The sequence below is a fragment of the Pelophylax lessonae genome, assembly GCF_965119305.1.
Source record: "Pelophylax lessonae genome assembly, chromosome: 6".
NCBI classification, from domain to species: Eukaryota; Metazoa; Chordata; class Amphibia; order Anura; family Ranidae; genus Pelophylax; species Pelophylax lessonae.
Window position 1 is genome coordinate 324907580 of NC_138773.1, and position 18215 is coordinate 324925794.

Sequence of the window (18215 nt, forward strand, 5' to 3'; positions counted from 1 at the left end):
CAGTCGTCTGTCCAGGACAGCACAGGAGATATAGGCTCCACCTCCAGAGACAGGAAACAAAGGATCAGGGGAATAAAGGGGCGGACACCCACCCTCTTCCTCAGTCTTTTGTGTTTCCTCCATCGGAGGAGGAGGCAGGTTTGGAGCACGGTGCCGGTACCTGTATCGGCGGATTGGGGCCCCCGGTTGCTGGCAAATCCCTGACCGGCGCTTCTCCTCTAGGAGCCCAGGGAGGGCTGGAGCCTGCTGCCCAACTTCACCGGCAGGGGAGTCTTTTCCTCGCCGGACCGGATGCTCTTTGGTTTCCAGCGTGAGGGCAGTGGGTGGATGCCCAGGCCTCGAGTTCCGGCCTTTGGAGTGCAGGAGGAGGGCGGGACTTCCGAGGCGTCCCTTCCGTTCCGACTTTTGCAACGACGAGGACGCCGAAACCGTGCCGGTTCACAGCTGACGGTCCGTTTTTTGCATACCATGGAGCTGAAATCAGGGACACAGCCAATGAATGAACACTATGCTGGCCTGCTGCTATTGTCATGTGATCGCGGTGACCAATCACGGCAGATCACATGACAATTGTAAACAATGGATGGCTTCCTTTAATGCCAACCATTGTGTACAGTTGTGTTGCTAGCTGTGATTGGTCACACTGATCACATGGTACAGGACCGGGCCAATCACAGCCTATCTGTACCATGTGATTTGCTTTCAGCAATCACCGCCAAACACAACAAAAGACACTGTGAACCAGTTTTAATTTAGTAAAATGCTTGCTTATAGATGTGGGCAGCACAAAGAGGGGGATCGGTGCGGCGGGGTGGGAGGACTATTATGGAATGATGCACTGTGTCTGTGTCTCTCCCTCCAGCAGCTGAAAGCCAGCAGCAGGGTGGGGTGGAGTCTTTCAGCTGCTGGAGGGAGAGACAGACACCCCACAGATCCCTCTGCTGTCCAGGTCTCCTACAGTAGGCCCAGTGGTACCCCCCTATTGTTGGCCCTGGGCGTGGCCATGCGCACCCTAAATCCAGAAGGAGGACAGTGACTTCCATGTGTATATACTGTGAGCGGCCAGCAGGTGGTTATTCATCCATATAGGCACTGAGGCCTGTAGACTGCGAATGGGACGTCTGTTTTTGCGGTTTGACCATTGTGTACAGTTGTGTTGCTAGCTGTGATTGGTCACAGTGATCACATGGTACAGGACAGGGCCAATCACAGTGATCACATGGTACAGGACAGGGCCAATCACAGCCCATCTGTACCATGTGATTAGCTTTCACCTATCACCGCTAAACACAACAAAAGACACTGAATGAACCAGTTTTCATTCAGTAAAATGCTTATAGATGTGGGCAGCACAGGGAGGGGGATCAGTGTGGCAGGCGAGGACCATTGCGGAACAATGCATTGTCTGTGTCTCTCCCTCTGGTAGCTGCTGGAGGGAGAGACCCAGGACACAGTGCCCCCTGCAATAGGCCTGGTTGTACCCCCCCTATCATTGGCCCTGGGCGTGGCCATGCACACCCCAATCCCAGAAGGAGGACGACGGTGACTTCCATGTGTATATACTGTGAGCGGCCAGCAGGTGGTTATTCATCCATATAGGCACTGAGGCCTGCAGACTGGCATGGGCCGTCTGTTTCTGCGGTTTGCGCAGCTCACTGACTCTCAATGTAAGTTTATGGGGGTGCATCGGCTGTGCGGACTCGGATGCTTCTACTAATTTGATGGTGGTGCGGCCCTGAAGGCACACAGCCTGAGTTCGGGGGGGGGGGGGGGCATTCACCCATGGGCCTGTCAAGTTAGGACAAGCAAGTAGCACATGTTCTATAAAATGTGCATAGATCCGTCCAGACGCCGGGGTTACATCTGATGATTGGGCTGCCCAGACGTTTGCAGAATTTGCATCCTTTTATTCCTTGTTTGCAGCTTTGGCGTTCCTGACCGCGCTTTCATTTCCTCTTGTCTGGATCTGCACAAGGCTCATCACATGTATATCAGGCCGTACGTCGATGCATTCGTATTTTTAGTCTCCCTCCAGCTTGTCACGTCAGGAATGTTTGCTCTGTTGACTAGTTGTTGGTCTGGTAATTAGAGACGTGTCTATCCTCATCCTCCGCCGCACTTCTGCTGCTGACAGCAACGTTCCCGCCGCTGACATCCCAGGCTGTGCCGCGCGTGAGATCTGTCACTCGTTCCGACACTAATGTGACTTGTCATGGCGAGCGGCAGGCGACCGCGCTTCCTACAGAAAGGGGGCGAGTCCGGTACAGCCAGCGTCCCCCAATGGGGCAATTTATATATTCTGTGTGTACTGTACTTGTATAGATTGTACTGGGGGGAGAGAGAGAAAAAAGGGTGAGAGATGGAAGGGGGGGGGGGGGAAGAGAGAGATGGAAAGAAAATAAAGCGAGGTAGAGATGGAAAGAAAAGAGGGGGGGGGAGAGAAAGAAATGGAAAGAGAGAGCGATGAAAAGAAAAGAGAGAGATGGAAAGAAAAGAGAGAGATGGAAAGAAAAGGGGGGGGGAGAGAGAGAGACGAAGAGAGAGAGAGACGAAGAGAGAGAGAGACGAAGAGAGAGAGAGACGAAGAGAGAGAGAGACGAAGAGAGAGAGAGACGAAGAGAGAGAGAGACGAAGAGAGAGAGAGACGAAGAGAGAGCGAGACGAAGAGAGAGAGAGACGAAGAGAGAGAGAGACGAAGAGAGAGAGAGACGAAGAGAGAGAGAGACGAAGAGGAGAGAGAGAGACGAAGAGGAGAGAGAGAGACGAAGAGGAGAGAGAGAGACGAAGAGGAGAGAGAGAGACGAAGAGGAGAGAGAGAGACGAAGAGGAGAGAGAGAGACGAAGAGGAGAGAGAGAGACGAAGAGGAGAGAGAGAGACGAAGAGGAGAGAGAGAGACGAAGAGAAGAGAGAGAGACGAAGAGAAGAGAGAGAGACGAAGAGAAGAGAGAGAGACGAAGAGAAGAGAGAGAGACGAAGAGAAGAGAGAGAGACGAAGAGAAGAGAGAGAGACGAAGAGAAGAGAGAGAGACGAAGAGAAGAGAGAGAGACGAAGAGAAGAGAGAGAGACGAAGAGAAGAGAGAGAGACGAAGAGAAGAGAGAGAGACGAAGAGAAGAGAGAGAGACGAAGAGAAGAGAGAGAGACGAAGAGAAGAGAGAGAGGAAGAGAGAGAGAGAGACAAAGAAGAGAAGAGAGAGAGAGAGAGAGAGACAAAGAAGAGAGAGAGAGAGAGAGAGAGAGACAAAGAAGAGAGAGAGAGAGAGAGAGAGAGACAAAGAAGAGAGAGAGAGAGAGAGAGAGAGACAAAGAAGAGAGAGAGAGAGAGAGAGAGAGACAAAGAAGAGAGAGAGAGAGAGAGAGACAAAGAAGAGAGAGAGAGAGAGAGAGAGACAAAGAAGAGAGAGAGAGAGAGACAAAGAAGAGAGAGAGAGAGAGACGAAAAGAAGAGAGAGAGAGAGAGACGAAAAGAAGAGAGAGAGAGAGAGACGAAAAGAAGAGAGAGAGAGAGAGACGAAAAGAAGAGAGAGAGAGAGAGAAGAAGAGAAGAGAGAGAGAAGAGAGAGAGATGGAGAGAAGAGAGAGAGAGATGAAGAGAAGAGAGAGAGATATGGAAAGAAAAGAGAGAGAGAGAGAGAGATGGAAAGGAAAGAGAAATGGGAGAGAGGGGGGAAATGAAGGAGAGGGGGGAGTGAGAAAGGAGAGAGAGTGAGAGAGAGAGAAATGGAAAGACTAGATTGGAGGAGACCTATGACACCCCATGTGTGACCCCTGACACCCTGCTACACCCGGTGTCACCCTGCACTGTCATGGCTGATGTGTGTTGCAGTCAGTTGGTCAGTTCTGTGAAGATATATAGATGGAATAATGAATGAAGTCCGGGATCAGATCGATATTCTGGGGGTAACTCCAGGAAGCCGTCACTAAGGGCATTTTTCCTCTCTGAATATGGATTTGTGCGCTGAAAAGGTCTCGGCCGCGTACTGCTGGGAAGAAATCCTTTAGAAGTAAAAGAAGATCTAGTTTTATACTGTGCTTTAGTTCTATGGTCAGCCGACTTTTTCAGGTTGTTTTTTAACCACTTGATCTTCAGAAGATTCCCCCCCCCCCCCTTCATGAGCAGGCCATTTTTTGCGATATGGCATTGCCTTACTGTAGCGGATAGTTTTGCGGTCGGGCGACGCTGTACCCAAATAAAATTTAAGTCCTTATTTTCCACATTTTCTCCCAGGGGCTGAAGAAGTCACTTGACTAGTGACGTAACGCGTGTGATCACAGCAGGAGCGAGCCACCGGCGGCGCGCATGTGCGCCCACTACCCGGAAGTGTCGGATCACATACTAGGTATGTAATCCGGTGCAGCCGTGCCACTTTGCCTTTGTATATCCAAATGAAACGATCGGCGAGTGGTTAAAGCTGAAATCTATTGTACACCTTAAATACCATCCCTTGTCCCCCTTCCTATCCCCCCCCCCTGTCAACATACAAATAAAGTTTTTCAATCAAATAATTTCACATAATACTGTGAGATGTTATCACTGGGTCTCCTGCTATTTGCTCCCAGTTTGGTGAGAGGGGTCTGGCACGGCTCTGGTAAACATCACAGCACTCTTTCTCCCAAGAAGAATATATGAAAGAATGCATCCCTTTAGACGTTTGCGCTGCTCTCCTGGTGCCCCTGCCGGGCGCTGCTCTCCTGGTGCCCCCGCCGGGCGCTGCCGTGCTCCTCCCAGGGATTTGGGGGATTTGGGGATATATAGTTTCTATACAGGAAGTGTCAGTTCTCACACTACAGACAGAGGTCATGTAACTTGCGCAATGCCATGCCTTAGGTTTGGACTAATTTCAGATACCGGAATCTGAAGATTTAGTCTACTCTAGGCTGCGTGTATGGGGCAAAAAAAGACGACGTGAAACTACATAATCCATGTACATCTTATGTACGATCACGTACTAGGTAAGCAATCCGTGCCACTTTGCCGCTGTATATCGAAATTAAACGATCGGCAAGTGGTTTAAGCTGAAATCTATTGTACACATAAAATACCATCCCTTGTCCCCCTCCCCCCCCCCCCTGTCAACATACAAATAAAGTTTTTCAATCAAATAATTTCACATAATACTGTGAGATGTTATCACTGGGTCTCCTGCTATTTGCTCCCAGTTTGGTGAGAGGGGTCTGGCACGGCTCTGGTAAACATCACAGCACTCTTTCTCCCAAGAAGAATATATGAAAGAATGCATCAGTTTAGACGTTTGCGCTGCTCTCCTGGTGACCCCGCCGGGCGCTGCTCTCCTGGTGACCCCGCCGGGCGCTGCTCTCCTGGTGACCCCGCCGGGCGCTGCTCTCCTGGTGACCCCGCCGGGCGCTGCTCTCCTGGTGACCCTGCCGGGCGCTGCCGTGCTCCTCCCAGGGATTTGGGGATATGTAGTTTCTATACAGGAAGTGTCAGTTCTCACACTACTGACAGAGGTCATGTAACTTGCGCAATGCCATGCCTTAGGTTTGGACTAATTTCAGATACCGGAATCTGAAGATTTAGTCTACTATAGGCTGTGTGCTTATGTAGGTGAAGACCACAAGGGGGCAGGTGGAAAGGTTTATGAAGGGATGGCAGGGATATGTTCTTTTGTATAACGCTCAAGAACAAAATGTTTGAGGTCGGGGGCGGGCTTTCAGTGTAAACAGTACACGATTTTCATTTGTGATTGTTGTGATCGGTCTTCACAATGATTGCATTGTACAGAGCCACTCAGATCAGCTCTGTGCACAGCCATGAACGGGTGTGCTGATCACCCAGGGCCCTTTTCCCAGGTGCTGTTTATAAATGGCACTCCAGAAATAGACATCCGCTCATACCGGTGGGTGTTCAGAGATGAGTTTTTATCTTGAATAGTCTGTCGGCTTTATTCTTTTATTTCTTATATTATAAATTTTTTATTAAATTGTCTACCTCTGCATTGTGGTGATGGGACGTTTCATGTTTTAGGGATTGACTCTCTGCTGTCCCTGCAGGTCTGCGTGTGACGGTGCTGCTGACCTTGGCGCTCATGGTGCTCGGAGGCGGTCTGCGATGTTTGCCTGTGTCCGACTTGTCGCTCCGGAGAAGGTGAGATGAGATTGTGGGCTCCTTCACATTAGCGGTTGTATCAGTCTGTCATGAATGGCTTTCCATCTATGAGCAGCAGCTTGTTTACTGTTGTGATCTGTGATTGGCCCAAAGCTATCTATCACATGGTACCTGGCTCATGTGATTTAGCTTTGCCAATCACAACAGTAAGCAAGCTGTTCATGACAGCTAAAACTATTGTTTATACAGTGATAATTCTAAAAAAAAATATCTTAACCACAAAGTGTCACTATAGTGACTCCGAGCTACTCTGATGACAAGATAAAAAATAAATAAAGTAAAGTTTAAAAGAAAATATTGAACAAATTTTTTTTTTTACTTTGTTAATTTTTTTTATAATTGTATTTTTTTTTTTGTATTTTACATACTTTCACCAGTGCAGTACAGCGTCATCATATGACTGATGTGACAGTGATCAGGGATACTGACTGGTGACAATATGTAAAAAAATATAATTTAAAAAATTGAGCAATGCTACTGCAATATTGTACCCACATGACATTTTTATCATTTTATTTACACAAATAGAGCTTCCTTTTGGTGGTATTTAATCATCACCGGGTTTTTTATTTTTTGCTAAATAAAAAAAGATGTAAAATTTTGAAAAGGAGAAGGAAAAAAAAAAAAAACACCACCTTCTTTTTTTTTTTTTTTTTTTTTTATTGTTAACTACTTCTGGCCCGGAAGGTTTTACCCCCTTAATGACCAGGCCATATTTTGCGATTCAGCACTGCGTTACTTTAATGGACAATTGCGCGTTCCTGTGAAGTTGTACCCTAATAAAATTGATGTCCTTTTTTTTTTTTTTTTTTTTTTTTTTTTTTTTTTCTTTCTTTTGGTGGTATTTGATCACCTGTGCGATTTTTGTGCTATATAGAAAAAAAAAAAAAAAAAAAAGCGACAATCTGAAAAAACAAAAATATATTTTTCACCTTCTGCTATATAACATTCCCAATAAAAAAAAAAAGGAAAAATCAAATTTTTTCATCATTTTGTATTCTGCTATATATATATATATATATATATATATATATATATATATATATATATATATATATATATATATATATATATATATATATATATATAATTTTGTAAAAAAAAAAAAAAATTCCCAATAAACGTATTTTGATTGGTTTGCGCAAAAGTTATTGCGTCTGCAAACTATTGTAGAAAGATTTGTCATTTTTTATTTATTTCTTTACTAGTAATGGCGGCGATCTGCCATTTTGCGGCGGACAAATCGGACCCCTGACTGACATTTTTGACACTTTTGGAGGTACCAGTGACATTTCTATAGTAATCGGTGCTATAAATATGCACTGTTACTGTAATAATGACACTGGCAGGGAAGGGGTTACCCAGGGGTGATCAAAGGGTTAAATGTGAACCTAGGGTTTTTTTTTTTTTTCTAACTGCGGGGGGGGGGGGGGGGGTGCACTTGTGGAATCAACACCTGTGATCCTAAATAGGAGGAACACAGGCTCTCTCGGTTCATTCCAGAGAGAACAACGGTCTGCTGTGTTGACAACAGCAGACCGTTGTTCTCTCGCCACGGGGAGCGATCGCGGGTGCCTGGCGGGAATCGCGCCCGTGGGCCCTGTGGATCAGCTTTCCTGCCGCGTAATGGGGGTGCTCCTGCGAACCGACGTACCTGTATGTCGGTTCGCGCAGCTGAGCCAGCCTGTCGCAGTATATCTGCGGCAGGCGGGTGGGCGGTCGGCAAGTGGTAATTACCATTTTTTTTTTTTTTTTTTTGTTACATTTTTTATTTACATTTTATTTTTTAATTTTTTTCAACTATTTCAGGTTTTTTCTTTTATGTAAAAAAATAAATTAAAAACCCAGAGGTGATAAAATAGCACCAAAAGAAAGCTCTATTTGTGTGATAAAAGTGATATCAATGTAATTTAGTTACAGTGTTGCATGTCTGGGCCAAAAAAGGTACAAGAGCTTAAAATATATTTTCAGATGGTGTGGGGTTTTCCACTGCCTGGAATGCTGAATCTCCAGTCTTAGAGGTCATCTCTCCAACGTAAAATATTTGGGTGAGAAGTCAGAAAAATCCTGTATAGTAAATGCTGACTTGCCGTATTTTTCTTCTTTCCACAAATATTTTGTGCCTTTGAAAATGGACTTCTTCTTCTTCTTCATGACACCTGAGGCGGAGGATTGGCAGCCCTGGAATTCACACGTTTACAAGGCGGGCGGGTGGAGGAGGGGTCGGCTTTGTGTTCTGACATCTAGCAGGAGATTTACTAAAAGTGGAGCACACAAAATCTGGTGGAGCTCTGCATGGTAACCAATCAGCTTCTAACTTCAGATTGTTCAATTAAAGCGGAGTTCCGGGCACAGAATCTTTTTTTTTTTTTTTTTTTTTTTTTTTTTAATACCCCCCAAACAGTAACCCTCCGACCTTTTATATATCCGCTAATCCTGTTTCATATAGTTAAATACGAGTTAGGCAAGCATAAAATCTTACTTTATATAATTTCTGCAGAGCGCCGCCATCTTTGTCCTGGTGAGCCGAGTCCGCAGTGGGGAAATGTCTGCCCTGCTTCTAGTGGGAGGAGGGCGGTGAATCCAGCGCGAAATCTCGCGCATGCCCAGTACTATGCGATCGGCACAGTACTGGGTTTCCATAGGGACGGCGGCGTGGAGGAAGTTGCCGTCCCTATAAAGCCATTCTCTTCTTTTAAATATGGCGCCATCCGCACTGTGCTCCGACTAACATCGCATCATTTCCTGTTTGGAAATAACGCGATGAGAGGAGCGGCCGGCCGTCTACGTCACTGCGCATTGCATCCTGGGAGCGACGAGTAAGAGCTCCCAGGATGCATTGCGGGACAGGAAGTCACGGCGCGGGCCGAGGAAGGAGGAAGTGGATGTAGAGGTGAGTATATTACCTTCTGAAATGAGATAAGTTAAAAAAAAAAAAAAAGGCCGGGAATATCCAATTCTTGTACAGGGAACGATAAGGAAGGGGATGCCATTAAATATAAAGACATGATTTTGTGCCCGGAACTCCGCTTTAATGTACCTAAACCCAGGACTCTGCAGTCACTATATCTGATCTCCCCAGGACTCTGCATTCCCTATATCTGATCCCCCCAGGACTCTGCATTCACTATATCTGATCCCCCCAGGGCTCTGCATTCCCTATATCTGATCTCCCCAGGACTCTGCATTCACTATATCTGGTCTCCCCAGGACTCTGCATTCACTATATCTGGTCTCCCCAGGACTCTGCATTCCCTATATCTGATCTCCCCAGGACTCTGCATTCACTATATCTGATCTCCCCAGGACTCTGCATTCACTATATCTGCATTCACTATATCTGATCTCCCCAGGACTCTGCATTCACTATATCTGATCTCCCCAGGACTCTGCATTCCCTATATCTGATCTCCTCAGGACTCTGCATTCACTATATCTGATCCCCCCAGGACTCTGCATTCACTATATCTGATCTCCCCAGGACTCTGCATTCACTATATCTGATCTCTCCAGGACTCTGCATTCCCTATATCTGATCCCCTCAGGACTCTGCAGTCACTATATCTGATCTCCCCAGGACTCTGCATTCACTATATCTGATCTCCCCAGGACTCTGCAGTCACTATATCTGATCTCCCCAGGACTTCATTCCCTATATCTGATCCCCCCAGGACTCTGCATTCACTATATCTGATCTCCCCAGGACTCTGCATTCACTATATCTGATCTCCCCAGGACTCTGCATTCCCTATATCTGATCTCCCCAGGACTCTGCAGTCACTATATCTGATCTCCCCAGGACTTCATTCCCTATATCTGATCCCCCCAGGACTCTGCATTCACTATATCTGATCTCCCCAGGACTCTGCATTCCCTATATCTGATCTCCCCAGGACTCTGCAGTCACTATATCTGATCTCCCCAGGACTTCATTCACTATATCTGATCTCCCCAGGACTCTGCATTCACTATATCTGATCTCCCCAGGACTCTGCAGTCACTATATCTGATCTCCCCAGGACTTCATTCACTATATCTGATCCCCCCAGGACTTCATTCACTATATCTGATCTCCCCAGGACTCTGCATTCACTATATCTGATCTTCCCAGGACTCTGCAGTCACTATATCTGATCCCCCCAGGACTCTGCATTCACTATATCTGATCTCCCCAGGACTTCATTCACTATATCTGATCTCACCAGGACTCTGCATTCACTATATCTAATCTCTCCAGGACCCTGCATTCACTATATCTGGTCTCCCCAGGACTCTGCATTCACTATATCTGGTCTCCCCAGGACACTGCATTCACTATATCTGATCTCCCCAGGACCCTGCATTCACTATATCTGATCTCCCCAGGACTCTGCAGTCACTATATCTGATCTCCCCTGGACTCTGCATTCACTATATCTGATCTCCCCAGGACTTCATTCACTATATCTGATCTCCCCAGGACTCTGCATTCACTATATCTGATCTCCCCAGGACTCTGCAGTCACTATATCTGGTCTCCCCAGGACTCTGCATTCACTATATCTGATCTCCCCAGGACTCTGCATTCCCTATATCTGATCTCCCCAGGACTCTGCATTCACTATATCTGATCTCCCCAGGACTCTGCATTCACTATATCTGATCTCCCCAGGACTCTGCATTCACTATATCTGATCTCACCAGGACTCTGCATTCACTATATCTGATCTCCCCAGGACCCTGCATTCACTATATCTGATCTCCCCAGGACTCTGCATTCACTATATCTGATCTTCCCAGGACTCTGCAGTCACTATATCTGATCTCCCCAGGACTCTGCATTCACTATATCTGATCTCACCAGGACTCTGCATTCACTATATCTGATCTCCCCAGGACCCTGCATTCACTATATCTGATCTCCCCAGGACTTCATTCACTATATCTGATCTCCCCAGGACTCTGCATTCACTATATCTGATCTTCCCAGGACTCTGCAGTCACTATATCTGATCTCCCCAGGACTCTGCATTCACTATATCTGATCTCCCCAGGACTTCATTCACTATATCTGATCTCCCCAGGACTCTGCATTCACTATATCTGATCTCCCCAGGACTCTGCAGTCACTATATCTGATCTTCCCAGGACTCTGCATTCACTATATCTGATCTCCCCAGGACTCTGCATTCACTATATCTGATCTCCCCCAGGACTCTGCATTCACTATATCTGATCTCCCCAGGACTCTGCATTCCCTATATCTGATCTCCCCAGGACTCTGCAGTCACTATATCTGATCTCCCCAGGACTTCATTCACTATATCTGATCTCCCCAGGACTCTGCATTCACTATATCTGATCTCCCCAGGACTCTGCAGTCACTATATCTGATCTCCCCAGGACTTCATTCACTATATCTGATCCCCCCAGGACTTCATTCACTATATCTGATCTCCCCAGGACTCTGCATTCACTATATCTGATCTTCCCAGGACTCTGCAGTCACTATATCTGATCCCCCCAGGACTCTGCATTCACTATATCTGATCTCCCCAGGACTTCATTCACTATATCTGATCTCACCAGGACTCTGCATTCACTATATCTAATCTCTCCAGGACCCTGCATTCACTATATCTGGTCTCCCCAGGACTCTGCATTCACTATATCTGGTCTCCCCAGGACACTGCATTCACTATATCTGATCTCCCCAGGACCCTGCATTCACTATATCTGATCTCCCCAGGACCCTGCATTCACTATATCTGATCTCCCCAGGACTCTGCAGTCACTATATCTGATCTCCCCTGGACTCTGCATTCACTATATCTGATCTCCCCAGGACTTCATTCACTATATCTGATCTCCCCAGGACTCTGCATTCACTATATCTGATCTCCCCAGGACTCTGCAGTCACTATATCTGGTCTCCCCAGGACTCTGCATTCACTATATCTGATCTCCCCAGGACTCTGCATTCCCTATATCTGATCTCCCCAGGACTCTGCATTCACTATATCTGATCTCCCCAGGACTCTGCATTCACTATATCTGATCTCCCCAGGACTCTGCATTCACTATATCTGGTCTCCCCAGGACACTGCATTCACTATATCTGATCTCCCCAGGACCCTGCATTCACTATATCTGATCTCCCCAGGACTCTGCAGTCACTATATCTGATCTCCCCTGGACTCTGCATTCACTATATCTGATCTCCCCAGGACTTCATTCACTATATCTGATCTCCCCAGGACTCTGCATTCACTATATCTGATCTCCCCAGGACTCTGCAGTCACTATATCTGGTCTCCCCAGGACTCTGCATTCACTATATCTGATCTCCCCAGGACTCTGCATTCCCTATATCTGATCTCCCCAGGACTCTGCATTCACTATATCTGATCTCCCCAGGACTCTGCATTCACTATATCTGATCTCCCCAGGACTCTGCATTCACTATATCTGATCTCACCAGGACTCTGCATTCACTATATCTGATCTCCCCAGGACCCTGCATTCACTATATCTGATCTCCCCAGGACTCTGCATTCACTATATCTGATCTTCCCAGGACTCTGCAGTCACTATATCTGATCTCCCCAGGACTCTGCATTCACTATATCTGATCTCACCAGGACTCTGCATTCACTATATCTGATCTCCCCAGGACCCTGCATTCACTATATCTGATCTCCCCAGGACTTCATTCACTATATCTGATCTCCCCAGGACTCTGCATTCACTATATCTGATCTTCCCAGGACTCTGCAGTCACTATATCTGATCTCCCCAGGACTCTGCATTCACTATATCTGATCTCCCCAGGACTTCATTCACTATATCTGATCTCCCCAGGACTCTGCATTCACTATATCTGATCTCCCCAGGACTCTGCAGTCACTATATCTGATCTTCCCAGGACTCTGCATTCACTATATCTGATCTCCCCAGGACTCTGCATTCACTATATCTGATCTCCCCCAGGACTCTGCATTCACTATATCTGATCTCCCCAGGACTCTGCATTCCCTATATCTGATCTCCCCAGGACTCTGCAGTCACTATATCTGATCTCCCCAGGACTTCATTCACTATATCTGATCTCCCCAGGACTCTGCATTCACTATATCTGATCTCCCCAGGACTCTGCAGTCACTATATCTGATCTCCCCAGGACTTCATTCACTATATCTGATCCCCCCAGGACTTCATTCACTATATCTGATCTCCCCAGGACTCTGCATTCACTATATCTGATCTTCCCAGGACTCTGCAGTCACTATATCTGATCCCCCCAGGACTCTGCATTCACTATATCTGATCTCCCCAGGACTTCATTCACTATATCTGATCTCACCAGGACTCTGCATTCACTATATCTAATCTCTCCAGGACCCTGCATTCACTATATCTGGTCTCCCCAGGACTCTGCATTCACTATATCTGGTCTCCCCAGGACACTGCATTCACTATATCTGATCTCCCCAGGACCCTGCATTCACTATATCTGATCTCCCCAGGACTCTGCAGTCACTATATCTGATCTCCCCTGGACTCTGCATTCACTATATCTGATCTCCCCAGGACTTCATTCACTATATCTGATATCCCCAGGACTCTGCATTCACTATATCTGATCTCCCCAGGACTCTGCAGTCACTATATCTGGTCTCCCCAGGACTCTGCATTCACTATATCTGATCTCCCCAGGACTCTGCATTCCCTATATCTGATCTCCCCAGGACTCTGCATTCACTATATCTGATCTCCCCAGGACTCTGCATTCACTATATCTGATCTCCCCAGGACTCTGCATTCACTATATCTGATCTCACCAGGACTCTGCATTCACTATATCTGATCTCCCCAGGACCCTGCATTCACTATATCTGATCTCCCCAGGACTCTGCATTCACTATATCTGATCTTCCCAGGACTCTGCAGTCACTATATCTGATCTCCCCAGGACTCTGCATTCACTATATCTGATCTCACCAGGACTCTGCATTCACTATATCTGATCTCCCCAGGACCCTGCATTCACTATATCTGATCTCCCCAGGACTTCATTCACTATATCTGATCTCCCCAGGACTCTGCATTCACTATATCTGATCTTCCCAGGACTCTGCAGTCACTATATCTGATCTCCCCAGGACTCTGCATTCACTATATCTGATCTCCCCAGGACTTCATTCACTATATCTGATCTCCCCAGGACTCTGCATTCACTATATCTGATCTCCCCAGGACTCTGCAGTCACTATATCTGATCTTCCCAGGACTCTGCATTCACTATATCTGATCTCCCCAGGACTCTGCATTCACTATATCTGATCTCCCCCAGGACTCTGCATTCACTATATCTGATCTCCCCAGGACTTCATTCACTATATCTGATCTCCCCAGGACTTCATTCACTATATCTGATCTCCCCAGGTCTCTGCATTCACTATATCTGATCTTCCCAGGACCCTGCATTCACTATATCTGATCTCCCCAGGACTTCATTCACTATATCTGATCTCCCCAGGACTCTGCATTCACTATATCTGATCTTCCCAGGACTCTGCAGTCACTATATCTGATCTCCCCAGGACTCTGCATTCACTATATCTGATCTCCCCAGGACTTCATTCACTATATCTGATCTCCCCAGGACTCTGCATTCACTATATCTGATCTCCCCAGGACTCTGCATTCACTATATCTGATCTCACCAGGACTCTGCATTCACTATATCTGATCTCACCAGGACTCTGCATTCACTATATCTGATCTCACCAGGACTCTGCATTCACTATATCTGATCTCCCCAGGACCCTGCATTCACTATATCTGATCTCCCCAGGACTCTGCATTCACTATTTCTGATCTCCCCAGGACTCTGCATTCACTATATCTGATCTTCCCAGGACTTCATTCACTATATCTGATCTCCCCAGGACTCTGCAGTCACTATATCTGATCTTCCCAGGACTCTGCATTCACTATATCTGATCTCCCCAGGACTCTGCATTCACTATATCTGATCTCCCCCAGGACTCTGCATTCACTATATCTGATCTCCCCAGGACTTCATTCACTATATCTGATCTCCCCAGGACTTCATTCACTATATCTGATCTCCCCAGGTCTCTGCATTCACTATATCTGATCTTCCCAGGACTCTGCATTCACTATATCTGATCTCCCCAGGACTCTGCATTCACTATATCTGATCCCCCCAGGACTCTGCATTCACTATATCTGATCTCCCCAGGACTCTGCATTCACTATATCTGATCTCCCCAGGACTCTGCAGTCACTATATCTGGTCTCCCCAGGACTCTGCATTCACTATATCTGGTCTCCCCAGGACTCTGCATTCACTATATCTGATCTTCCCAGGACTCTGCATTCACTATATCTGATCTCCCCCAGGACTCTGCAGTCACTATATCTGATCTCCCCAGGACTCTGCATTCACTATATCTGATCCCCTCAGGACTCTGCATTCACTATATCTGATCTCCCCAGGACTCTGCATTCCCTATATCTGATCTCCTCAGGACTCTGCATTCCCTATATCTGATCTCCCCAGGACTCTGCAGTCACTATATCTGATCTCCCCAGGACTCTGCATTCACTATATCTGATCTCCCCAGGACTCTGCATTCCCTATATCTGATCTCCTCAGGACTCTGCATTCACTATATCTGATCCCCCCAGGACTCTGCATTCACTATATCTGATCTCCCCAGGACTCTGCATTCACTATATCTGATCTCTCCAGGACTCTGCATTCCCTATATCTGATCCCCTCAGGACTCTGCAGTCACTATATCTGATCTCCCCAGGACTCTGCATTCACTATATCTGATCTCCCCAGGACTCTGCAGTCACTATATCTGATCTCCCCAGGACTTCATTCCCTATATCTGATCCCCCCAGGACTCTGCATTCACTATATCTGATCTCCCCAGGACTCTGCATTCACTATATCTGATCTCCCCAGGACTCTGCATTCACTATATCTGATCTCCCCAGGACTCTGCATTCCCTATATCTGATCTCCCCAGGACTCTGCAGTCACTATATCTGATCTCCCCAGGACTTCATTCCCTATATCTGATCCCCCCAGGACTCTGCATTCACTATATCTGATCTCCCCAGGACTCTGCATTCCCTATATCTGATCTCCCCAGGACTCTGCAGTCACTATATCTGATCTCCCCAGGACTTCATTCACTATATCTGATCTCCCCAGGACTCTGCATTCACTATATCTGATCTCCCCAGGACTCTGCAGTCACTATATCTGATCTCCCCAGGACTTCATTCACTATATCTGATCCCCCCAGGACTTCATTCACTATATCTGATCTCCCCAGGACTCTGCATTCACTATATCTGATCTTCCCAGGACTCTGCAGTCACTATATCTGATCCCCCCAGGACTCTGCATTCACTATATCTGATCTCCCCAGGACTTCATTCACTATATCTGATCTCACCAGGACTCTGCATTCACTATATCTAATCTCTCCAGGACCCTTCATTCACTATATCTGGTCTCCCCAGGACTCTGCATTCACTATATCTGGTCTCCCCAGGACACTGCATTCACTATATCTGATCTCCCCAGGACTCTGCAGTCACTATATCTGATCCCCCCCAGGACTCTGCATTCACTATATCTGATCTCCCCAGGACTTCATTCACTATATCTGATCTCACCAGGACTCTGCATTCACTATATCTAATCTCTCCAGGACCCTGCATTCACTATATCTGGTCTCCCCAGGACTCTGCATTCACTATATCTGGTCTCCCCAGGACTCTGCATTCACTATATCTGGTCTCCCCAGGACACTGCATTCACTATATCTGATCTCCCCAGGACTCTGCAGTCACTATATCTGGTCTCCCCAGGACTCTGCAGTCACTATATCTGATCTCCCCAGGACTCTCCCACTGACTCAGACTGCTCACTATATCTGATCTCCCCAGGACTCTGCATTCACTATATCTGATCTCCCCACAATTACACAGAACCTGGAATACAAATATTTTAAGAAATCTAAACTGCTATAGCAATAAACCCCCCCCCCCAACCCCCCCCCCCCCCCCCCCAAAAAACACAACACACACACCAAGTTAACCACTTGCCAACCGCCTAATGCAGATATACTGTGGCTGGCTGGCTCGGGTGCGCAATCTGACGTATGGGTACTGGGGCAAGTGGTGCTCGCCCCCCCCCCCCCCCCCCCACACACACACTTGCCGCCGGGCACCCGCGATCGCTCCCCACTGAGAGAAGCACAGCAGACCGTTCTTCTCTGGAATGATCACAGAGCTCCTGTGATCCTTCTATATAGGATCATAAGTCTCTGTATTTGTTTCACAAGTCCCTCCCCCATACAGTTAGAAAACACTCCCTAGGCTCAAATTTAACCCTTTGATCAACCCTGGGTTAACCCCTTCCCTGCCAGTGTCATTTGTAAAGTAACAGTGCATATTTTTAGCACTGATTACTGTAGTAATGTCATTGGTCCCCCCCAAAAAAGTCAAATGTCAGTTAGGGGTCCGATCTGTCCCCTCTAATGTCGCAGTCCCGCTAAAAATCGATGTTCGCCGTAGTTGCTAGTAAAAAAAAAAAAAAAGACAAATCTTTCCCCTAGTTAGTAACATACCTTTTGCGCAAACCAATCAAAATACACTTTTTGGGATTTTTTTTAACCAAAAATATGTAGCATAATACAAATTGGCCTAAAATTATGAGAACATTTTTTTTTTTTTTTTTAGTTTGTTTTTCTTTTATTAGGAATGTTAAATAGCAGGGGGTAAATCTTCCGATCCGGTAGTGGTTAAAGGCTTTTTAGGCACAATCAATGATTAATACATAAGAAAAAGAGAGAAAGGAGGCGCAAACACCTAGTGCATTACCCGTGGTCACTGTTAATAATTTTAATAAAATGCCAAATGCATACTCACAGACATGAAGATAATAAAAGCAAGAATCCACCATGCATAAACAGGAACATGTCCTTGTAGTCAGGACCGCTAACGAGTTTCGGGAGTCAAGCCCCCTTCTCCTGAGCTCTGAGGAAGGGGGCTTGAC

At 46.6% G+C, this 18215-nt stretch overlaps 1 protein-coding gene across 2 annotated transcripts in view; it reads left to right on the plus strand.

The window, feature by feature from the left end:
* The window catches only part of SLC49A4 (solute carrier family 49 member 4), a 102367-nt gene that overhangs the window by 10700 nt on the left and 73452 nt on the right, over positions 1-18215 (plus strand). For both annotated transcript variants that reach the window (XM_082262195.1, XM_082262196.1), the window contains exon 2: positions 6013-6106. In XM_082262195.1, coding sequence (XP_082118321.1) covers positions 6013-6106 — 94 coding nt within the window. The remainder of the gene's footprint in view (positions 1-6012; positions 6107-18215) is intronic.